Below are 24,564 nucleotides of genomic sequence, written 5' to 3'. Positions count from 1 at the left end.
TTGGCACCTCTTTCTATGCAGTGTTAAGATGAATAGAAAGGTTTACTTAACCTTGTGCTCTTGAGAAGTGTTTTGAGCCTTTAACTTCTCCCTGATTCTGTGTGTCTCTACTTTCTTACATTACTTTTCTCATGTCACCCCTAAAATTGTCAAATCAAAATCAACGTTAAATTGAAGAATTGCATCTGCTGAAGACGGAATTTCACGTGTCTTTTGTGCACAGTGAAAATACTTGTGGAAATTGCTTTCTCTGGCCTTAAACCATTTTTCATTTTTAGAGATTGTGTGAGAGTACTTAATCCAAATGAGATTTTCAGCTTCAGTTTTTCCAGAGTATTCTTCCCAACATCAATCATGCTGTGTAAAGTGGCCTAGCACACTTCTTAATGAGCCATGCATGATAGTATTCATTTTTCTTTGGAAAAAGGAAATGCAAAGTGATGTTAAGAATCAAGTTATAAAATACATAGTAAGGATTGAGTTGCTTATGATTTCCATTACTCCAGTGCTGGGAAAACACCAGCTCAGTACACATCTTGTTACTCTAAATGCAACAGAGAAAAAAAAAATTCTGGGATGCCTTTTGCTTAGATTCTTATTTGAAGCTCTGGCAATTTATCTGAAATGGTCAAAAGTAATGAACAGGACTGTCCAAAATCAGACTATTACGCTTGGAAAACGGAGATGAGGAATTTTAAAGTAATTAAATGTATTTAAAAGTTTTTTTTTTATTTTTCACCTCTATTTTGGAGTCTTCAGTGTCTGCTCATTTCAAATTTTCCATCTTTTCCTCACAGCCAAGAGAACAAGATTTGGATTATTTTTTAGGTAGTAACATATAATTCACTTTTCTCACTGTTGTGTGCTGGGAAAATATGCACACAACAAAATCTCAGGAGATGAGAGGCTTGTATCTCTTTTTACAAAGGTAACAGATATTGCTGAGAAATTTATAATAGTCCTGCTTAGGACAAGGTCAGTTTGGATACTCCTTAGTTATGGAAAGGAAATACATTGTGTTGGGTTTGGGCATCACTGTTAGGACGTGAACACCCTGGAGAAATAAGAGGCCTAGTTGATAATACATGTGAGCAAGTTTTGAAAGAGTTGGACTTGCTAAGTCTAGAAGCAATAACATGAAAAGTGAAGAAAACAGTTTTTCAGTTCATAAAATCCTGTTGAACTTGCGCAGTGCCTGCATAAGATGATGTATCCTAGCTGTTTAAATTGAACCCTTAAAGTCAAAGTGCCAGCTTAAAGTGTAAAACCAAAATCTGAGGCGCTTTGCAGCCTTACGAGGTGAGGTAAGAAAAAACATTCTGGATCTTGTAGTTTCCTTTTTAGTATTCTGTTCTTGAGATGCATATGACCAGATTTTGAGGTTGTGACAGACAAATATTTTTAACTAAAGGTCCTTGGCCTTTGGGCAAACTCTTGATGGTCTCGTGGATTCCAGAATAATGAATGACAGTTTGGGCACCCAGGGTGGGTGTCAAGGTAGCTCAAGGAGGCTGATGTAGTTAGTCTTCTAAACTTCAGTGAACCTGCTGTCACTCAATACTACTTCACTTACACAAGATGAAACCCAAAGGGCTCAAGCATTATACTGTGGCTGTGACAGAATAACAGAGGGAAGCTGCTTCCTGCACAGACTAACAGATACAGACCATCAAAAGATGAAGCTATGAAAGAAATTTCAGTGGAGTTTTGACTATAGATATCTCAGGTGTTACTTTAGTTGTTTCTTAGAGTTCAAATCACTGATCTTCATCCTCTGTTTTGCAGCAGAGCTCCCCTAACATCAGGGAAATGACCTTAATTCAGACTCTCTGAGAATATTTAAACTTGCTGTGAATTGTTGGAAAGAGTCCAAAATAGTTCTTACTCTGAAGTTGCTTTTGATTAAAGTATCTTTTGTCTGGGCAGTTCCCCACCTGATGTGTTACAGTACCTTCAACATAAGTTATGATTCTTGACTGGTTTTTTTCCCCGTGCAGAGGTAATGATGTCCGTGGGGAAAAAAGGAGTGGAGAGATGCAGCAGCATAGTGGTACAGATCTGAATGTAGGTCTGGATCCAGCTTTGCTGGTGCTGCAGGTGGTGTAATACAGCAGCACAGCTTCTGCCTGATGTGAAATACATGTTTTGGGGTGGGGATCCTGCAACACAGCCAGCAGCTCTTCCATCGCTGGCAGGTTTGCCCCAGGTGCTGTGTGTACTGCCTACAGGTCATCTGCAGGAACAGTTTCTCTCACAAACAGCTCCAGAATCAGTTTCTGACAATATTTGCTCGAGCCAATGCAGTCTCACTGAGGGAAGAGCTGTAATACTTTAAACTGACTCATGCACAGTAATTTAGAGGGTGGCTGCCTACAATTTCCAGGTGCCATCAATCTCCTTGGTAAGATAATTTCCTGCCTTCATATATAGGGAGGAGGAAAGGATGCACCATGAATTTCTGATGATGGGGATGATACTTAGCCTTTAGATAGTGTTTTTAGCCTTCAAGCAGTTTACAAGTGAGCCTTAATGTTCATCATATCCTTCAAAGTCGTTAAATGTTAATATTCCCTTTTTATACAGGGGGAAGGTGAAGGAAAGAAGTTAGCTAACTTTCTCAGGACTTTGGGAAGAGTCATGGGAGTACATTTCAAGCCTGTGCCTACATGATGTGTCCCTTCTTTCCCTCCAAGGCTCCTGTGTTTGTGCCAGGCTCCTGTGTAAAGGCCTTGACCAGCACTGGACAGGATGCAGTGTGTGCCACAGGGGGAGCTGACCTGCTGCAAGCAAATGGCTGCTCTGGGACTTCATTGAGAAATCTGTCAGCTAAGAGTTTGAGAACTTACAGAGAATCTTCCTCAGTGGTGCTTAATGTAAACACGAGCTATTGAAGTGGCTCTGAGAGATGGCAGGTGGAGACACAAAGTCTTCAAAAAGCTTTCAGCCACCAGCATCCAGCAGTGTGACCGTGTGGGGGCAATCCTGTTCGATTCAATGTTGTTTTTTTCCATTAACTTCAGTGAACTTAAATGAAAATCTTGGAGGTAGCATTTGTCCCTTTTTTATTTTAAAGTACATATTTATTTTATTTCTCTCTGTGTCTGCCATAGCTTCTAGCTTTCATATATCCTGAAACAAAAATACAACTGAAGGCTACAGATGCGGGAGGTTTCTTTTGAAGCAGTGGGGAGTCTGCCAGGGAGACAGGAGTGGAAAACATTGATATTTGTTTAGAATACCCTGGTGTCTATCAGAAATATGTTTTATTCATGGGAGACAACTCATAAAAGGTCAGAAAAATAGGAGAAAGCTTATTTACTCCAGTTAAACAGAACATTGGCACTGTGGATGGAAGTGCCGTCTAATTATACAACCCTTTTAGAATGTGTTGATTTAAAAGTTCTTTTATAGTCAGCATATTTTCTTTTAAAAAATGTTCTCATTAACATCTTTGTTCAATGAAAAAAAAATTAATTACAGGAATGTTTTTAAAATTGGGAAATGTTGAATAATATTTTAATTTTTCCCTTTTAGCCTACTTCTAGTCAACTTCTGAAATTTTCAGGGATCTAAAAAAGAGTGAAATTATTTTTGCAACTCAATTTTTGGATCAATTTAGTTTAATTTAATTTCTAAGTGCTTTAATGGCAAGCATTGTAAAAATTCAGTGTTTTTAAGTTTCATGTTCATTTTCCTATCCTGTAGAACTTACAGTTTTAATGATACAAATTGTGCCACCTTCTGTCTTTCCAAAATAAAAATCAGATAAAAGATAGAGGTCAAACTGGGCCAGAACAGGTCAGCTGGTTAAAAGTGACAGGAAAGAAGACAAGTGGGCATGGAACAGTCACTACTGAAGTGTGTGTGGAGAAAAAAGCATTGCCAGATGTTTGGTGTTTATGGGAATGCTCATACGGGCACTCTCTCTATTCTGTCCACAGAATTCCTAAGAATCTTGTATCTTTTAGAGCTTTGCCTTCCACTAAATTAGGCCAAAATAGGCTAGTTGGCTAAAAACCACTGAGAAAGGAGAAAATGGACATGTGCACACAGGCATGCTTGGAAAAGCATGATTTCCAGTGGAAATGAGGCTTAAGAGATGGACTACAAGAAGCAGTAACCTCCAGAGCCCAACACAGCCCTGCCCCTCTGAACGATCTCCCCTCCCCCCTCCTTTTTGGAAGCATTACAGGAGATGTGATAAGTAAATACAAGCTTAATATAGCTGTTTACTAAAGCTCTTGGGGAAAGTCTAGCAAAATATGCTTTCATAAATAAACCAGAGCTAATTAAGAACCACTTGAAAAGCTAGCACAAGGGAAGGATGCGAGAAAATTACCATGTAACGTGTGTGTGGTTAGCAGAAGCATAATTCCAGCTGAGACGAGACAGAAACCTGACTGGGAGCCGGATTTATTCATTCTTTCTCATCTTGGGTAGTATCCCATTAAGCAAATCATGTCATTAAATTTGATTGAATTAGCTGACAATAATAATTGCAGCAGAATAAGACCTTTCCTAAGTAACCTGTACCTAAAAATCTGATAAATGTCTGATCAAGTTAGAAAGATGGCTAGTGTGCAATTACAGGGAAGATCAAACTTAATGCATGTGTTTACTTTTCAAGTCCAAAGCAATGAATTGTATGCAAAATAGAAGGGGATCGTGGTTCCCGGTAATGTACTGGGAAATGGTGTACCTTTCCTGAACAGGGATTCCTGGGGCACAGCTAGGGAGGAGAGCAAACCTGTCTGCAAAGTCAGTGAGTGTGTGTGAGCCCTGTGTCTGTGTGTGTGAGAGAGCTGTGTGTGTGTGTGTGAGCAGTGTGTGTGTGTGTGTGTGTGTGTGAGCCCTGTGTGTGTGTGTGTGAGCAGTGTGTGTGTCTGTGTGTGTGTGTGTGAGCAGTGTGTGTGTGTGAGCAATGTGTGTGTGTGTGTGAGCCCTGTGTCTGTGTGTGTGAGCCCTGTGTCTGTGTGTGTGAGCAGTGTGTGTGTGAGCAGTGTGTGTGTGTGTGTGTGTGAGCCCTGTGTCTGTGTGTGTGAGCAGTGTGTGTGTGAGCAGTGTGTGTGTGTGTGTGTGTGAGCCCTGTGTCTGTGTGTGTGAGAGAGCTGTGTGTGTGTGTGTGTGAGCAGTGTGTGTGTGTGAGCCCTGTGTCTGTGTGTGTGAGCCCTGTGTGTGTGTGTGTGAGCAGTGTGTGTGTGTGAGCCCTGTATCTGTGTGTGTGAGCAGTGTGTGTGTGAGCCCTGTGTCTGTGTGTGTGAGCAGTGTGTGTGTGAGCCCTGTATCTGTGTGTGTGAGCAGTGTGTGTGTGAGCCCTGTGTCTGTGTGTGTGAGCAGTGTGTGTGTGAGCCCTGTATCTGTATGTGTGAGCAGTGTGTGTGTGAGCCCTGTGTCTCTGTGTGTGAGCAGTGTCTGTGTGTATGTGTGTGTGTGTGTGAGCCCTGTGTCTGTGTGTGTGAGCAGCGTCTGTGTGTATGTGTGTGTGTGTGTGAGCCCTGTGTCTCTGTGTGTGAGCAGCGTCTGTGTGTATGTGTGTGTGTGTGTGAGCCCTGTGTCTGTGTGTGAGAGCAGTGTGTGTGTGTGAGCAGTGTGTGTGTGTGAGCAGTGTGTGTGTGTGAGCCCTGTGTCTGTATGTGTGTGTGTGTGTGTTTGTGAGCCCTGTGCCTGTGTGTGTGTGTGTGTGTGTGAGCCCTGTGTCTGTGTGTGTGAGCAGTGTGTGTGTGAGCCCTGTATCTGTGTGTGTGTGTGTGTGAGCCCTGTGTGTCTGTGTGTGTGTGTGTGAGCCCTGTGTGTGTGTGTGTGTGAGCAGTGTGTGTGTGTGAGCAGTGTGTGTGTGAGCCCTGTATCTGTGTGTGTGTGTGTGAGCCCTGTGTGTCTGTGTGTGTGTGTGTGAGCCCTGTGTGTGTGTGTGTGTGAGCAGTGTGTGTGTGTGAGCAGTGTGTGTGTGTGTGTAAGCCCTGTGTCTGTGTGTGTGTGAGCAGTGTGTGTGTGAGCCCTGTGTCTGTGTGTGTGTGAGCCCTGTGTCTGTGTGCCTGCCCTGTGTGTGTGTGTGTGAGCCCTGTGTTTTTTGTGTATCTGTATGTGTGAGCCCTGTATGTGTCTGTGTGCGCACCCTGTGTGTGTGTGTGAGCAGTGTGTGTTTGTGTGTGAGCCCTGTCTTTGTGTCTGTGTGTGTCTGTGTGTGTGAGCCCTGTGTCTGTGTGTGTGGGCAGTGTGTGTGTGTGTGTGTGTGAGCAGTGTGTGTGTGTGTGAGCCGTGTGTGTGTGTGTGAGCAGTGTGTGTGTGTGAGCCATGTGTGTGTGTGTGAGCAGTGTGTGTGTGAGCCGTGTGTGTCTGTGTGAGCAGTGTGTGTGTGTGAGCCGTGTGTGTGTGTGTGAGCAGTGTGTGTGTGTGAGCAGTGTGTGTGTGTAAGCCATGTGTGTGTGTGTGTGTGTGTGTGTGTGAGCAGTGTGTGTGTGAGCAGTGTGTGTGTGTGTGTGAGCCCTGTGTCTGTGTGTGTGTGTTTGTGAGCCCTGTGCCTGTGTGTCTGTGTGTGTGTGTGAGCCTTGTGTGTGTGTGTGTGAGCAGTGTGTGTGTGAGCCCCGTGTCTGTGTGTGTGTGAGCCCTGTGTCTGTGTGTTTGTGTCTGTGTGTGTGAGCCCTGTGTCTGTGTGTGTGAGCAGTGTCTGTGTGTCCATGTGTGAGCAGTGTGTGTGTGTGAGCCCTGTGTCTGTGTGTGTGTGAGCCCTGTGTCTGTGTGTGTGAGCAGTGTGTGTGTGTCCGTGTGTGAGCAGTGTGTGTGTGAGCCCTGTGTCTGTGTGTGTGTGAGCCCTGTGTCTGTGTGTCTGTGTGTGTATGAGTGAGCCCTGTGTTTGTGTCTGTGTGTGTGAGCCCTGTGTCTGTGTGTGTGTGTGTGTGTGAGCCCTGTGTCTGTGTGTTTGTGTGTGTGTGTGTGAGCCCTGTGTCTGTGTGTGTGAGCAGTGTGTGTGTGTCCGTGTGTGAGCAGTGTGTGTGTGTGAGCCCTGTGTCTGTGTGTGTGTGAGCCCTGTGTCTGTGTGTGTGAGCAGTGTGTGTGTGTCCGTGTGTGAGCAGTGTGTGTGTGAGCCCTGTGTCTGTGTGTCTGTGTCTGTGTGTGTGAGCAGTGTGTGTGTGTCTGTGTGTATGAGCAGTGTGTGTGTGAGTCCTGTGTCTGTGTTTGTGTCTGTGTGTGTGAGCCCTGTGTCTGTGTGTGTGAGCAGTGTGTGTGTGTCCGTGTGTGAGCAGTGTGTGTGTGTGAGCCCTGTGTCTGTGTGTGTGTGAGCCCTGTGTCTGTGTGTCTGTGTGTGTATGAGTGAGCCCTGTGTTTGTGTCTGTGTGTGTGAGCCCTGTGTCTGTGTGTGTGTGAGCAGTGTGTGTGTGTCCATGTGTGAGCAGTGTGTGTGTGTGAGCCCTGTGTCTGTGTGTGTGTGAGCCCTGTGTCTGTGTGTGTGTGAGCCCTGTGTCTGTGTGTGTGTGAGCCCTGTGTCTGTGTGCGCACCCTGCGTGCGCGCTTTGTCTGAGCGCAGCGCGTTTAGGCTGCGGCTCCCCTGAGCCTGTCAGAAGAGTGAGCTGCTTTCAGTATGCTTTGGGTTGCCTTTGGTGAGAGGGGAACACCTTTGGGGGCTGTGGAGAGGTTTTGTTTGGGACTTTCAGTGTTTGAAGGTCCAGGGGTATGGCAGACATAGGGGACAGGTTCTCAGGACATTTGTCTTCTGCTGTTCTCTTTCTGCGTGCATTCCATGCACATGGAACGCTCCTGGCTGACAGTGCTTGGCTTTCTGGCCTGCAAAACCTGTGCCACCATTCTCTGGTTCAGATCTGCTCACAGACTGCCTTAATGTGGTCTGAGTGCTGCAAGACACATTATCATACTTGTCAAAGCTGTCTCTCTCACCTGTTGGGAGGAGACCCTGAGAACATCTGGAAAGAAATGTGAAGAGCTGCAGGTACTTTGTCTCCTGCAGCAAACCTTCGTACCCGCTGTGCTGTGCAAACAGCTCATTTGTCAGTGCCCTTCGGTACACGGGCACACGGCTATTCCATCCACCTGCACTAACAAAATCCCTCCTGATGGGGGTGGCTTGGCCTCCCCATGGGGTGCCTTCCTCTTCCCCAGCTTGCATCCTAGCAGGCTTCTAAGCAGAGGGAGATCACAAAGCTTGCAGCGTATTTCTTAGGACTGTCCAGCACTGAGACATTGCAAAGTTCGAGCTGCTGCTCAGGTCTAGGGTTTTGATCCAAGAGCTGCTCTGGCTTGCATTTAGGTTTGCTGCTGCTGCGTTAATGTGCAGTGTTTTATTCAGGCCTAGCCTGGCTGCTCTGTAGACTTGTGCTCTGAGTGGGAAGCCTGCACAGACACAATACCTTTCTGTGGGATGTGAGCTTTCCAGTGGCAGCTTCTCCTGGAGACGGGGCAGTCTCAGCAGGTCTACCCTTTCCTCCTGGTTTAGGTGCAGGAGAGAGACCGGCAGGACTGGCAAAGGCCAGTTCTCTGCTAGAGTTTATTTTCTCTATTACATGAAACAGAGTTTGGTTGTAGCAAGACCTATGGCAGCTGGCTCGCGAAGTGAGAATTTAGGTAAGGACCAAGAAGCAGAACTATTCAGTCATTGTAAATAAGACATTTATAACAGTTTCAGTGCCTCATGGTATGGTCAAATGGAGAACTGGAGTCTTGATACAGGAGAACCCCTAAATTACTTGCCCTCTTTGCCTAATTGTCCAGGCAAAGAATATAGCTATTAGGCATTGTAGGATCTACATACATGCACTACAACAAAGGCTGTTCTTCTCAGAGCATTTCTTACACATTTGGGCTGTGGAAGAGCAACATGGAATGCTGATGGAATGACCTGAGAGCTGTCAAAGTCCCATGGATGAGATGGGCTGTCCTGTCCATGTGCTGCAGGGCCATGTTTGATTCAGACAAATACTGTCTATTCACATTTCCTTTCATCAGACAGACTTGTGTAAGTCTCCTGTTCTGGACATCCATCTGTATTTTCTTTCACAGATTTGATATTTCTAATCATATTTTATATTCATGTTCTGCAGCTTTTGAATTCCAAAGTGCTGTCAAGTTCCATGATTTGACCAGGACTGCCTAGGTGGCATTTCCAACCAGCTGGTAGCAGAAATAGTACATGGCACAAAGGAGGAAAACTAAACTCGTATAATCTGTGCCTTTACACAATCTGCTTGCTGAATTAATTTCACTGACTGGCAGCAGGTGGAAGGAGGGTGAGAACATCAGAAAGGTTTTGTTAAATGGCAATCCTTAACTCCATTTGCATTGGAAAGATCGGGTTTTGGATCTGCCCATTGTGCTGTACACTGGGGACATGAGAGGCAAGTCTGGTTCCGTTTGCCCTTGGGATTTGAGGGGCAGTCATGCTAAAAAGGCAAGGTTATTGTAAGTTTTAATCCCTTCATGCAAAGGTGGTTTTGTACCTCAGAACCTGCTGGTGAGAGAACCAATTTTTTTGGTTTGTTTTTTTTTTTTTTTCCTTTCTCTTTAACACATGAGCTATCAAACTGGACTCCACAACTAAGTGCCATGCACATCACTTGTCCTAAATGTTATCCTTTTGTAGCCTCCAGAAGGTAAATACCTTCCAACTATACGTATTTACACATGATAAAAGGTCACAGTCCTCTCTGAACAACTCTGCATGCCTAAAACACTTGGAACTGTGTGTTCACTCACTGCTGCCCAATTCCATGCCATACCAGCAGCCTCCTAACTGAGCTGCCTTGAAACACACCACTACCATTTCTGTAGAGAAGGATGTGCCTTGAAAAGCTGGATTTATTCCCAGTTTCAGGGACATGTAAGGAATTAGGAATCTGTGTTATGCCTTCACCATGTTTCCTTACCCTGCAATGGACAGATAGACTTGATTTATCCTGAAAGGTGCTTCAGCCTGGCCTGTTGTAATTAGCCTTAGGTAGATTTTAAATGAGCACCATGACATCATATCTGGCTACTTCTGTTTTTCCTGTATTTCTGAGGCATCTTTATTACTCATTGTGCTGATTCTGTGATTTGTAGTTTCTATATTTAGTGGTTTAGAATCTTTCTTTACTGGAATAAGTGTTGATTTCACTGTTTGATCCAGGGGAGAGAAACTTCTAGGGCATGTTGTCATTCCTTGGTCCTGGAACCTCACTGTTCACCTCATCTGCTATTCTGTTGGCAATCCTCTACTTCCTCTGTATGTGTCATTTGTACAGCAAACTGTTTGTGTCACATGCAAATCTTTTTTTTTTAAGCCTGGTTTCCTACTTACACTGACAAATTTGTAATCCATTGCATTGCTTTAGCCTAAGACCACTTCATATTTTTGATAGACTAATGTAGGAAGTAATAAAGTTGCATAGAACCTCAGATAAATTGTGGGGTTTATTTGTGGCTTGTAAGAAGCTTATGTATTCTTTGCCAACATCTGGCAGCTCGGATGGGAGTGAATGAAAGTTGCTCTGAGCTGCAGATTGTGTTTGCTCCAGTGCCCAGCAGTGTGCTTGTACACAGGGGTCTTCCTACACACCAGCCTGTCTTCCCTGGGAAGAGGAGGCACTGAAGGCTGTTCTGGGAGAGAAGGCTGAAAACTGCAGATGGGCTTTGACGAAGTACTGTTTGTCACCCAGCCTAATCTTGGTTGCAAATAACTGGATTTTTTTCCCCTTGTTTGCTTCCCCCCCCTAGTTTGTTAATGATAATGTTGATTATTACTCCTTTTGCCACAGATTTTTGTCAAATGGGGGATTGTTGTGTGGATTCTGTCAGTCTTTTCTAAATGCAACTGATTCAACACATCATAGGTAATTTTAAAAGAATTTTCTCTAGATTATTTTACCTTTTTCTTTTTTTTTTCTGTAAAATGCTTTATCTGCAACTGAGTGCAGTGTATTAGCTCACAACAGTTGAATGAAATAATTGTGCTAGACCTCCTGTGCTTTATATAAAATATCCTGGAGCCAATATTAATTGCTTATTCAACTTGAAGGTAACTCTGGTCTCTGTTTTTTCCTCTCCCAATTCCATTTTTTATATAATCATTCCCATCAGCATTATTTTCAGGTTTTCTTGATTTTTTTCCTTCCTAAATGTAAATGTGCCAGGCTAATTAGAATGGTGGGGCAGAATTTTAAAGATGCTCCCATTCATCTACAGTTCTACTGAAATGTAATTAAGTAGCAAAGATTACAATGTCCCATGCATATAAGTTTTAATGACACATATCCATAATAGTCATGCACCATGGATTAGGTAGTTTTAATATCTCTAACCCTTATTCTGACCTGTTCTCAGATATTTTTTAAATCCTTCAGGGTGAATTAGTAGTGGGGATCATAGAATTTCCGAGATATTTGTTATGGGAGTCAGCTTCTCAGACAGTTGTTTTCCTTGGTTAATCAGAGTCACTCTCTCTCCTTTGCCCGCTGCCTTCCCTGGCGCATTGAAAACTCAGGGAGAGGGGACTGGTGGCCTCTGGCAGTGAAACAAAGCTCAGGCACTGTCCAATTCCCATGGCAAAACACTGGCAAGTCTTCTATTAACTTCCACAGAAGTTATTTCAGAATGAGACCAGTTTTCCCAATTAAATAGCAGGAAGATTATTTCTTTAGGCTTACAGCTTGAGCTATATCCTGTATTAGATTTTACCCAGCATTCCCACTGAAGGCAGCTCTATTTATTGTAGTATGTTACAAGCACGGGGGTTTTTTTCTGGTCGACAATTTTTTCTGGTTGATGGTTAATCAGCATTTTATCAATAACTACCTCTTAACGTTATGCTGGCTTGCACTGCCTAAACATAGTATTATTTTAAAATTAAGAAGTCTTACTTCTTTCGGTATGAACTAAAGGCCTGCTTGCATGATACATCCAAAGCACTTTTGGAACATGTTTCAGAAGTTCATTTTGCTTGCCTTCCCCTTGTGGTGGTGTAAGAATTGTGGCCTTTGGGCAGCAGGGTGTGTGCCTGCCTTCCATGCAGACAGGTGCTGCTGCTCTGCTCTCACCTCTGCGTTGCACTGTGTGCTCACTGACTTACTAATTGGGCAGATATGACAGTGCAGAATTTTCCAGCATGAGAAGTGTGACTGTGCCCATGTCTGCTCCTTTGTTTGGCTATCCAGCCCCTGGCAGATCCAATTCCAGGCTCCCTGGGGGGCCTTTGGGCTGCTGAGCGCTCTGCTGGGGAATGCACTGTTTACAGGCAGTCCAGGGCTTCTCATCCAGCCTTCTCAGAAGCTCTGGGCTTCTGCTAAGCTTAAGATTTGTAAGAATCCTACCTAAGCTGCTTTTTGGCAGAGGTTAATGGAATTAGCTGTTCTGCTTTATTTTTGTAAATTAGGCCTCTATCCATCCTCATTTGCAAAGCTGTTTCCCTGCTTTCCTCTTCATTTCTCACTGAAGAAAACAATGGCTTTGTCCTCAGGGAGAAGGAACAAATGAATTTTTCACTCATCTTATTCCAATTGTCTCTTTCAACTCAGTGACATTTAAAAAGTTCTGTTTTCCATAAACATACTGCCAGGGTGTTCCATGCTGCGTGTTGAGCTGGGTAATGAAATGTTGCAGCAAGTACATGTTGACTGTGGTTACATTACATAGAAAAACAGAAAGAAATTATATTTTCATTTTTCATCAAGTGTAAAAGATACTCTGGGATAAATTGAGTTTCACATTGAAAAGGCAGAGAGTTCTAATTTTAATTAATGGCTAAGTAATCATGTTAAATGAAGATCAGCCAGCTCAGTGTAAACTACTTTTGAACAGAACTTGGTTGTTGTAAATCACTTCTGTCTATACTGTCAGGCAGATATTTAAGACTTCATAAGACTTCACTTTCACACCACTAGAAAATTCTACAGTAGTGTAGAAAACTTTTCCACTTACTTCTTCCAACCATGTTTCAAGGATTCAGTGGTACCAGCCATCATTTCAGACCTATGGAGGTCAATAATTTACAGCATTAGTTTTCTTTGAGTCACTAACTTCACCTTTATTTTAATAGGAAATGAAAAGGGAAGGATATTTCCTGGTGGTTAAGAAATATGGGAAAATACTACTTTTCTTCTCTTAAGAGTAATCCGATTCCACTTTTCAGTAAAGCAGCTGTGTTAGGAACTGTATGTTGTCAATCTCAAAAACCATTTTGTTAAATGATTTTCTATAACTTTTTCTTTTTTTCTCTGTGAAGCCAAGAAGCTGGTTTAGATGAGATTAAGACATGTGCTGTAATTACTTCTATTATTCATTATCCTACTGCAAATTGTACTGGAATTTACAAAGTAAAGACCATTCTTTCATACAAGCCTTGTTTATAAGTGTCTATGCCTACAGAAAAAAGTACTTTCTCTTACTGTCTAATAAATTGTGAGAGTACTGAGGAGCCCAAGCTAGATTTGACTGTATCTGAATAGTGTGGTATATTCATGGCAACAATTATCCACGAAATGCTGAAATATTTTCAGTTATTTCAGTGTTCTTGGCAAATGCAAGTAAGGTAATAAGTTGTCAGAATTATGGCTCAGGAAATGACCAGATAAACTCTGCAAAATTGGACTTAGGTTCCTAAACCTTTCTCTGCAGGGAGGAGCTCTCAGTATTCAGTGGCACATCCACAGGGACACCTTCTGCCATCCCAGGCTGCTCCAAGCTCCATCCAGCCTGGCCTTGGGCACTGCCAGGGATCCAGGGGCAGCCACAGCTGCTCTGGGCACCCTGTGCCAGGGCCTGCCCACCCTGCCAGGGAAGGATTTCCTCCCAAGGGAGAAGTGGCTTTTGAGCAGCTAAGCAAGGACGAGGGCCTCGAGAATTGCCAAAAGGCAATTCTTGGATCTATTTAATGTCATTGAGACACACCAAGGAGAAAATCCAAAGATGGCTTGTCTGAGCAGGTGCTGATAATAAATAAATTGCTTATTTGCAGACAAGTGGAGATGGCAATTCTGCTTATAAAGATATTCTCACTTAATTTTTTGAATGATTACTAACTGATTTGCAGAACTGGAGCTGCTGCCATTTGATTCCTCTTTTCATTTATCACACAGATTAATTTCTGACCATTTGTGTCAGTGAAGCATGTGGTCTTCTAGCCCAAAACCACAAAGATAACCATTTTAGATCTTTGAAGTATGAAGTCTGTTCTGAACATTTATATGAAACATTGAGAAAAAAACCATGAAAATAGAAAAGTGACAGATTTCTAGAACTTGAACAGCTTTTTTCAAATTGGCTATTTATGGAATACTGGTAGCCAAATGTTCTTTCCTCATCTTGCTAAGCTGTGTCGTGTTACTGGAAGCCTGAGATCTGTCATCAGTGCACACTGGAACTGCTTATTTGCAGTCTGGTAGCACACAGGGCCTTTCTGCCTTGGAGCCCCCTGCTGCGGGACAGAGCTGGGCAGGATGAAGTGCTTGGAAAGCAGCACAGGGTGGGACTTGTAGGAGCCAGGGCGGTTGCTCTGAAGGTGCAGGCCTGCCCTGCACCCAGGGTGTTTCTGTCTCTCTAGGTGGAGCGGAGTTCTTCTCCAGATGGGGTTTCATATCTCATTTAATCTCATGTTCCCTTGAGGTGCTTGGGCTGAGCCAAAGGAAGGAACTGAACCAGCCTAGCAGTAACTTGTTAAGAATTTGAAAAAGCTCAAAAATTACTTTTGGAGTGAATCACAGCCCTGTGTGAAACCCAAACCCTGCTCAGTGTGCCCAGTACCAGGTCTAGCAAGGGAGAGAGAGAAAATCAGACAGTCTTCTTCAACAGTCTGTAATTGGGTCAGTTTAATGTAACTGTGAAGTTGCAGCCTGGAGTGGAAATGATCAGTAAATTCTCCTCCTTGATAAGAGTTCCTCTCATTATCTACTCTGCTAATTTTCCTGAAGGCCTTGGAGACAGTACATAGACTTTGGATTGCCCTGTCAGCAGCAGGGTCTGGCTGAAGGCTCAGTCCTCTTTCCCTGGAACTCGCCCTGGTGCTCTGGGCCTCCTGGCACTGCTCCTTCCCCCCTCTCTCCTCACTTGCTGACCCCTGGCAGCTCCCCTTCTGCTCCTTTATGCCTGCTCTCACTGCTGCTGTGGTTTGCAGCCAGGAGGGTTATCAGGAACCTTAGAGAGGAGCTTTGCCCTGCAGTTGCTTCTGAAAGCTGACATCGTTAAAAAAGGAAACCAAAAGCAGAGAGAAATGTGGTTACTTTTTGTTACGCTGAAAATGAAACAGCATCAGCTGGATGAAATGCACCGAGTTATTTGAGAAAGAGATTGGGTAACTGGGTAGTTAAGACACTGTTGGAACAGTGGTGATAAACTTGAAATCATAGCTCTACCTGCTTTGAAAATAACAAATTTAATAAAAAATGCCACACCAAAGCCACCCAACAGTCTGTTTCTCTTTAGCTGCCTATCACAGGCACAGCCCAGGGCTTAAGAGCTGATTTTCTAAAATATGTTTCTAAAACAGTATCCCAGGCACAGGGAAAATAGCTAAATTACCTGTCTTCATCTTTTCCTAGAACAAAAAGGGCATCAAAACCTCACTGGTGCTTTGTCAGACTAAGTACAGGTTCCCTCTGGAGAAGGGAATCATTAGCAGTGCTCAGAGGAGCCTGACAGACCTCGGCGTGATACCTCAGGGAACCCTTTTAGAGCGAGAGCTCTCTGTACATCTCCTGGGGGTCTCTGCTGGCCCAGCACAGGTGCTGCTGCTTCCCTCCCTCAAATGCTGTTCCTTACACTATGTTCTCCAGGCTGGAGGAGAGACTTCAAATGTGCAGGAGCTTGGTTTGTCCTATAAGGTAATTTTTTCTATTCTATTCCCAGTCTTCTGTGATTTCAGACTCAGACAATGGTGTCCGTAGCTCCTGTGGACACAAGTGCTCATAGGAGTTTCAGGAAACACCACTGGTTATCATTAGCCAGTAGAAGTAAGAGGATCACCTTCTGGCACTGAAGGTTTTTCTTCTTTATAACAGCTTATTACACACTTGAAGGCAACATGAGCCCTGACTAACTCTAGATTAGTCAAAACTCTTCAGAACAAATAATTTGCTCTGCACTGTAATTGCTGATCTTGCAATGTTGGGAGGGTGAATTCTAACACCAAATAAATAAAATTTTCATTTGTATTATTGTTTTCAGTATTGATGATCAATAAAATAATTGCTCTGTATTGATGTTTAATTCCAAATATATTAAAAAAAAAGGATGCTATTATAGTAGTTTTATCTGGGTAAGTCATGTGGGAGGACTCAAGTTTTCTGACTGCTCAAGAAGATAGGCATTTTGGCTTGCATACAGATGTAAAATGTTTTAAAAGAATAAGTTTGTGACTCAGGCCAGGAAAGCATTATTACTCATAAATGTATGGGAAGCTGACAGAAGAGGGGCTGGTAATAAGGAATCAATTTTAAGAGGCTGTTCTGGAAGATATGCATGATTTGGGCAATCCTAATTGTGACAAGAGAATGTGTCTATGTGCAGAGCTCCTGCTCAGCAGGTTTGTTCCTGCAAGCAGGATGGATTTCTGTTGCACTGCTGACAGGGAACACATACCTTGAGCTAATCTTCATATTTTATGGATCCTTGAATTTACGTTTGTATAATGAGGCAATATAGATCTCATAAGCATCTTTCTGAGCAAAACCCTCCTTCAGATTTTTTTTAACTTAGTGGTTTGGCTTTCTCAGAGACTCTGGACATGGGGCCCTTTCTGTAGCTGACTAATAGAACTGTCACTATTCCTTTCTGCTTTAAAGGAAACACTGCATCATTCCTTTTTACATTCCAAGTCATTTTTAAAACATAAACAATAGATGGGTTACAGTCATCCCTGCATTTTGAAAGGCTCTTTCTTTCACATAGAAATTGCTTCATGTTCTACTGTTGCTTCTCTGATCAGTAATGCTGGGTCACTGAATGTATGTTTGAAAGATCATCTGCTTCTGATTAGGAACAAGTGTCACGTATTCCAGCTCTTCTGAAGCTGGGTTTGGAGCTGCTTCTCTTTTATTTCCCTGAAGCTCACAGGACAATTCAGCCACACCAAGGGAATGTTTTCCCCATGCACCAGCTGATACTGCAACTGTAGCTGCACTTGAGTACTTAGTTAAATGAAAGCACTGCTGGCTTATGAGCTGTGCATTAATGCAGATATATTAAAAGCCTTCTGAAGATGTTGGCAGAATTTTCATATTGCTAAATGAAATACAAATGAGGGTTTAATTGCTAAATCCAGTTCTCTTCTGCATTATAAAGCTTTTTCTTTGCTCTCACTGTTGTAAGAGAAGTACTAGCATAGCATATTAAATTAGTGTTTCTTCTGGAAGTCGCAGTGGTAGTCTGTAAGTAGAGCTGCTCAAAACTGTCTGGCAGAAGTTAGTAGAAAAATATTCAAAAGCTTGGCAGCAGAAGGTTTAACTATGAGCTGCCCAACATGCCTGGGCAGGAAATGGATGCCCTCAGTGTCCTGAAGAGCCTCACAGCACTGGAGGGTTAAGGCTGAAGGGTGGGCAGGCAGGAATAGCAGGAGGGTCGGGGTCTCCATCTGCTGCCTGCTGAGGCAGTGGCAGCACAGCTGCCATGGAGAGAGAGCCTGCACACAGGGCACGTGCTCACACGGGGGTCAGTGGTACCCACGGACACGAGGTGTTCTCCAAGGCTGAGCACACAGTACAGCTTGTAGGCATTGAGGGTGTAGCTGTAAAACTAGCCCAAATCAGTTTGTTTCATTTCCCCTAAGGGTCTGGTTAAGGAAATAGTGAATGAAGTGGAGATGGTGGCTGTGAAGGGTTGGTGTTGGAAAGAGTGGATGTATGACTTGTTTTCTACACTCCTGGTTTTTAGCGCAGATTTAAAGATCCATTTGTAATTTCTTTTTCCTCTGAAGTGTATGCAGGACACACCATGCACTTTTGTTTAGATTTATAAAACTGCAGGGTTTAGTGAGTCTCTAAGGCTTTTGTGCCTCATCTTGATGAATGCCGTGCCCTTCCAAAAGAGAAAGTGCTGCAAGGCAGGAGCAGAGAACAGCCACATGCCTGTGTCCTAGTGCAGTGCTCACACTGCTGTGTTCACCTGCACAGCTGCAGTCATCAGGTTCTTCTAACTCCCTTATGTCTCCAGAAGTGCTTGGATTCCCCTCTTCATTGTCCTACTTCTCCACATATTCCCTGCTCTCTCCCCACACTCTTAATTTTATTCTTCCCTTCACTTCTGCTTTCAAAGCTCCCAGGGCCATGCTGTACAGACCCAGAAGCTTGCTTTGGGGTCCTGGACCTTGTGTGGGTTGATGGGGACATGTTAAGGGGAGAAGGAAAAGAGCTGCCTCCTGAAAGGGGCACAGGCAGCTTGGCTGTGGAGGAGAGAGGCACTGAGAAATAGAAGCAGAGCTTCCAAGGGGGCTTTGCAACAAGGGGTCCCCCACCCATCTCCATCCTCCTTTGGTGAGCTCCTGCTTCAGCCTTCCTTGGGGTGCAACTCTCATAGAGGCTTCCCTTTGCTTGGGGAAAGGGAGAGGTCACCGACCTTCCCTGCCTGGAGACTTTCTTTCGTGCTGTAGACTTCAAAATTGTGTTTGTGTGAAGTGTCTGTCATGGTGTTAGCTGTGGAATACCTGGGACCAGGGTAGATTGGGGCTGGAGGGGTTTTGGAAGTAGGGAAACAGCCATGGCAAAAGAAAAACAATGTGTCTATTTTGAACTTGAATAGCTTGGATTGTTAAACTTGGATTTGTATAATTACAATGTTCAAGCAGAAAAGTGACACCACTCCAGGAATCAATTTTACCTTGAAATAGCAAAGTGACTTGGAGGAAGTTGTTAGTGGAATGGCTGGAGCTCACTTTGTCACAGAAATACATCAGAAAATGTTCAATTCCAGTATTTAAAGAATTACCCATTGGTGCCCAGTTCTGTTAACCTCTGAAAATCCCAGATGAGACAGGTGGGATTGAGAGTCCAGAAAGCTGAATTTTATTCTCTGTGTGTGCCAATTTTGGTTTTACATTTTACAAGTCAGTCTCTCCACAGATAAAATTTTAATGGGTTTCTAGATCTTTTAATTAAGAACTAGTTGTAAAGCTCTCCCAGCTGTTACTTGAGTCCTACATAAAGTTTCAATAGCTTTGTGAGGGATGAATTTTCTTTTAAAAACTCTTCCTAACCCTTTGTCCAGTATAATTGACACAGTACTTGTCCATTTGCCTATTACTTTGGTCCTTTATTATTGCCCCTGCCTACAGACCACATTGGATGGATGTTAGCTGTACTGGTCCTTGTGGTCAAAGCTTCTTAATAAGATGCTGTCGTTTGTGCTGTCTTGTGTTCTTTTGATGCTGGTGAGGTTCCAAAGTGTTAGAATGTATATTATAGTGATTAGGTTATTATTTTAGCTGTGAATTGCTTTTGAATTGCTGGGTGAATTATGGCTGGTCCTAGTGAGTTCTTACAGTTTACTATTTCAATTTATTGCGCAATAAAATGTCAGTTCATTTTTGGTCACATTTTCAGCTGCATCACTCTTTCATCTATGGAAAGCTCTTAGCGGTTTTCTGTACTAAATGTGCAAAAAGATCCATCTGGTTTTTGTACAGTCACTGTGCTTTCTGTGGGTAGTCCAGCTTGATCCCACAGACTTTGGCAGCCGTCCTGCTCCTGACGTAATGATGAAGGTGTGTTAAAGATTATTGCAATGCTGCAGTTCTGTCTACTCAAGTCTTTTGTGGCCTGTCATACTGTGTTTTTTACAGCTAGCCTGCCGTGGTTGATATCCATTTCTGTTACATGCATATGCCATGATCTCTTTTGATGCTGTTGTTGGTAATACCCTCTCCTAACCTGCCTTTCCGACACAATGGCTGCTTTGCTGTTAGCCTTTCAGCAGGGTTCTTTGAGGTGAGTGCTATATGCTCACCTCCAAGTATGCTGTGCTTACATAACCTTCACATATTTGCCAATACTTAACATTTGAAATGTTGTTTATTTTAAAAAGCTTTCACCTTTAGTTATATCACCTTTTTAAAATCAAGTGGAATTTTTTTTAAACTTTTGTCTACTTTAGAGATATTGAATCTTACTGTATCAGGGTCTCTCTTACAGACTGCCTTTTGGTAGTAATATTCTTGATGAGGACCTTAACACTGCTGTGACTGTGTCACAAGGTGGCTTTTTGTAGTGGGTCCCCTATTTGTCACTCCCTGAAGTCAATCTACAGATCATATTTGTCACACAGCATGTCTGAAATAAAGAAACCCTACCATTACTGCTGTTTTCCTGTGCTAGCAATCATTCTAGTTTCGCTGGGCACAACAGGGTTGCTCTTCTCAAATGAAAAAGATTAGATTGTCCTTAATAATGTATTTTTCCTGTATTTGAACATGGACTTGGAGTTTCATAGAGACTCTATTTTTCTTGTTGGTACATTTCACCAAGCTCTGATATGATTCTAAGATATTTGTGATACGATTTCTTGACATGATTCCTGTACTGACGTGAATTTTTGCATTTTTTTAATCCTTTATCTAGATACTAAAGTACCAATAATTATCTCTTTCCTCCAAGTGTTTGATATGATTCAAAACATACTTACAGGTAGGTGTTGTAGTCTACCCTTCTCTTTTTTAACCTTCTCAGCATTTGTATAGAAACACATACATATTTGGTTAGGGTTTTTTTGTCTTCTGCCTCTTTTGGAAAGCACAGCTTCACCTTTGACTTTGGCCAGTGCATTTTCTATCCATGGGCCTGTAGACAGACAAGGAAAAGGAGACATAAAGTCTCCCCACATATGTCTCTTTCCCTGGGGGTTCTCAGCTGGTTTTGCCAGTGTTAATACTCAGATGAATTTTGCAGTCAGACTGGTCTAAAGCACTGTCTGTGCTTTATTAGGGGTTTATGTTATGGGAGTGGGTGACTCAAATGAATTTTGTTTCACTCAGCAGCTTAAATCTGTTCTTGAATCAGTATTAGTTAATATTTTTTGTGATGGATTTTGAGCGTAGCTGCAGACACAGACGCTGAAGACTTGCCCTGAACCTCATAAAGACTTGCCCTGAACCTTGTGAGAAATGCTGTTTGTGACAGCATTTGATACATTTTTGGCACAATTCTGGTTTCACTTTAGAAATACAAGGCAGGTGATACAAGGACAAGTGAGAACTGCAGTGCTTTTTGTGAGGAAAGAGAATGCTTCACTGGCTAGTGAAGGATAAGCCCCAAACAATTAGGGTAAAATGTTTTTCCATGCTGCTTTGCTCTGGAAGCTTGTCCAAATCACTTCCCAAAATAATGGTAGCTGTTACTGTCAATAATGTATCATGGAGAGAATAATGCAAGCAAATCTTCAGTCTTGCTTCTGCAGTGGATGCCTCAAGCTGTATAATAAAATGGGATTTGAGCAACAGCAGATTTTGGACTCCTATGTCAATCACATCCCCTCCTTTCTCTCTCCACCAGATGCTGTTTTACAAGTATGTAACATTTTATGTGCAAGAAGAGAACAGCTGATTTATTACAGAAATGAAAGAATATTAAACCTTCCACAGGGCTGTAAGGACAGCCTTAGCACAAATACACCTAATCCTGATCTGATAATAGCAGGCAATGAACTCACAATATTCCATATTACGTTAAAATTTCTGTAACCTAGTTCCAAATGGTTTTTCATTTAAATTTTGTTTGCTTAAGTTTATTACAGAAAGTAAAAATAACCCCTGCTCTGATAGCACCTGCAAGATAGATATTGCTCTATTTCTTTGTAAATAAAGGCCTGCATTTTATTACTGTGAAAATTGCTGTACTTCTGCCTTTGCACATCAGGCAATTTTCTGAAGCTTCTCTCAACAGGTATGTTATGATGGCTTGGTATGCTGGTATATTTTCTAAATATACACCTACAGGTAATGAAGTACATTAAGAATGAACACTACATGGAACTGTGAAGGGAAAACATATATGGAAAATGTTCAAACCAGAGGTAAACTTCTAAACCCCTGTTCTAGCCACCTAAAGGGAAATTTCCAATGGGAACCTGAATCTTTAAAAAAAAAACCCTAATGAAATAGTCATCTAAATTTTACTTCAAGAACATCCATCACTTTGTTCAGCTTGATGGAATGAAGGAAGACTATTCATGCCACTAGGATGATAGTGTGTCTCATTTGTGGATTTGTATGAGTGGATGACAGTAAAACCTTCATCATTTAGGGAGGAGTTTGTTCCCCTGAAGGTCAGGGTGGCTGCCAGTCCTGCCCCTCAGCCCTCGTGGCAGTACCACACCTCTGGAATAGCAGGGACAGTGCCCAGCCCAGGGTTTGGTGCCCAGCTACTGAGCATGCAGGCCAGTGTCTTTTTATGTGGAGCAGCTTTCCAAAAAATGTTCTGTTTGGATTGTCGTGCCAGGAAGGTATCTGGGGATACCATTTAATGGTATTTAATTATTTGGGTTAATAAGCAGTGGCTTCTGGGTATACAGGTGTAGGGTGTCTGAGAATATGTTTATTTAGTGTATGTTCATCTGTGGTGTATTTATTTGTGGGATAAGGAGGCCATTTTTGTTTTTAGGGGAAAAATAGCTCAGATAAGACAGTATTAGTTTTCATAAGATGGTGATTTAATAAGCTAAACAAAAAATGTGACATATTTCTTGTGTGTTTTATAACCAAATATTTTACACGTTATTTTTGTTCTCTTTTTGGTATATTCTGGAGGCAGTCATGCATGGATTGTTAGAATAACAAAAATTGCTTGAAGTAACTCTGCCTTTATCTGAACATTTGCTGTTCTTGTAAACTTGCATGCTGTTTGTGTCTAGTATTACACACACTTCCATTTGCCAGCCACAAACAAATAGATTTTAATTTGTGCAATTTACACACGTTTGCACTGTACAACAGTAAGACCCTAATAAATTTAATTCTACACCCATTACTGAATGGTAGTTTTAGCATGATAAATCTCAGTTTTCCTACTCATCTCATGCTTTCTGAGGGGCAGGTGAAAGAACTGCTGACTGCGTTGTGCCTGCGGGATGACAGCTCTGTGATAAACCCACGAGGTTTAGCCCAGTGCGTGTAGCTGAAGAGAACAGCTGGATCTTTACACCTGCCGAGCCTTCGAGCTCTGTAGTATGCCTAGGCTAGGAGGAGCATGTCCTGTTCTAGACTAGCACTAAGCATAGTGAAATCAATCAGAAAACAGCTGAATGAAGGAGAGCGTTAGGGGCACTGCCTGAACTCGGCATCGAGAGAAGTTCCAAAGCGCTGCTGGCAAGTCCAGGTGTGTTTCCCGGGAGGTGCTCCAGCAGATACTGCACCTGCTGCACAGAGCTGCAGTTTGTCACTCTCCTAAACGTCATTTGGAGGGGCTGTGGTAAATGGGGGATGCTAGCTACTGCTGTCTTAGGATCTTTCAGGTAGCACCAGCCCAGAGAATATTTTCTTTCTAGGGCAGCTCTACCACAGCAGCTAATCAGTGCTGTCTGCCAGGGTAAAGAAGAGCACATTGACAGAATTTATTGGACTCAGACAGCCTTTGCTAGCGTTCATCATAAGAGGCTATTTGAGAAGCTAAACATTGCTGAAGTGAAAGGGGAGCTGCTCTTCTGTAGTAGAAACTGTCTGGAGACAGAAAACAGAGAGGAATGAGGTGTCAATTTTCCACATGGCAAAAGGTTAACAGCAGGGAGCCCTAGGTATTCAGGTTAGATTCATGTGCTGCAAGTTGAAGTCTCTGGGAAAGGGAAAATGGCAAAATGTGCAGGTAATATAAATTGTTTGGGTCAGTCAGATCTAGGAATGCAAGCAGGACCTTCCAGAACTCAGCAAAGCTACGTGAACGAGCACGAGTTTACCAAGCAGAATCAATTCACAAATGTGAAGTACTGCCTGTTGGCAATGGTAGGAGTGATTTTAACCATAGACATCTGCTGTTAGTATTCAACAAAGTGTTAGCAGTGAAAAAAGACTATGTTGTGTCCTTCTGGACACGGTTCAAAAGGCTTGTTAAGAGTACATTAATAATGCCTTTGTGTAAATATTTTGCCTTTTATTCTTGAGCTTGTGGTCAATCCTCATTACCTATTACCAAGGAAGATTAGTTAAAACAGAAATGGTTTGGAGTTTGCTGAGGAAAATGTTTAGGAGCATTTGATTCAAGGGACAAGGAATTGATTTTAAAATGGCTTATTAAAATATTTTTATTCACTGTCCATAATTCATCTGTAGAACATGCTGCCAGACCTCAATGATGGTAAGGTTTTAGTGGAAATTCTGTATAAAAAGATTTCATTTCTAAGTATGTAATGAGAGCACTTACAAGTATGTTATTTGAAGTCTAATACGTGATCCACGTTCCTGCACGGGTATGTTAAGGGCTGAGACATCATTTTCTAACTATCGTGAGCTGTCTTTTTTCTTCTGGGTTATTTTTTTGGTATGTGTTTGTTTCTACTTGTTATACACAGGTTGCACCCAGTCAGAAAGCCTGCTAGGCATGTCTGATAGGACATTTCCTACTGTGATGGTGATATCCTTGGGTCAGGAGGAAGCACAAACAGTTCATTGCCCTG

General features: G+C 42.7%; 2 protein-coding genes across 4 annotated transcripts in view; one reads left to right on the top strand and one right to left on the bottom strand.

The window, feature by feature from the left end:
- The window catches only part of CTNNA3 (catenin alpha 3), a 427,360-nt gene that overhangs the window by 151,117 nt on the left and 251,679 nt on the right, over window positions 1–24,564 (top strand). The window lies entirely within an intron of this gene.
- LRRTM3 (leucine rich repeat transmembrane neuronal 3) overlaps window positions 1–24,564 on the bottom strand; it is an 84,365-nt gene that overhangs the window by 41,104 nt on the left and 18,697 nt on the right. Inside the window, exon 3 of one of the 3 annotated variants that reach the window (XM_068196842.1) lies at window positions 12,901–12,951. The exons of the other annotated variants lie outside the window; for them this stretch is intronic. Coding sequence (XP_068052943.1) covers window positions 12,946–12,951 — 6 coding nt within the window. The 3' untranslated portion in view covers window positions 12,901–12,945. The remainder of the gene's footprint in view (window positions 1–12,900; window positions 12,952–24,564) is intronic. 3 annotated transcript variants of the gene reach the window in all.

Source organism: Anomalospiza imberbis, chromosome 8, assembly GCF_031753505.1.
Source record: "Anomalospiza imberbis isolate Cuckoo-Finch-1a 21T00152 chromosome 8, ASM3175350v1, whole genome shotgun sequence".
NCBI classification, from domain to species: domain Eukaryota; kingdom Metazoa; phylum Chordata; class Aves; order Passeriformes; family Viduidae; genus Anomalospiza; species Anomalospiza imberbis.
Note: the sequence above shows the minus strand (reverse complement) of the source record. Positions and strands in the feature narration are given on the sequence as shown.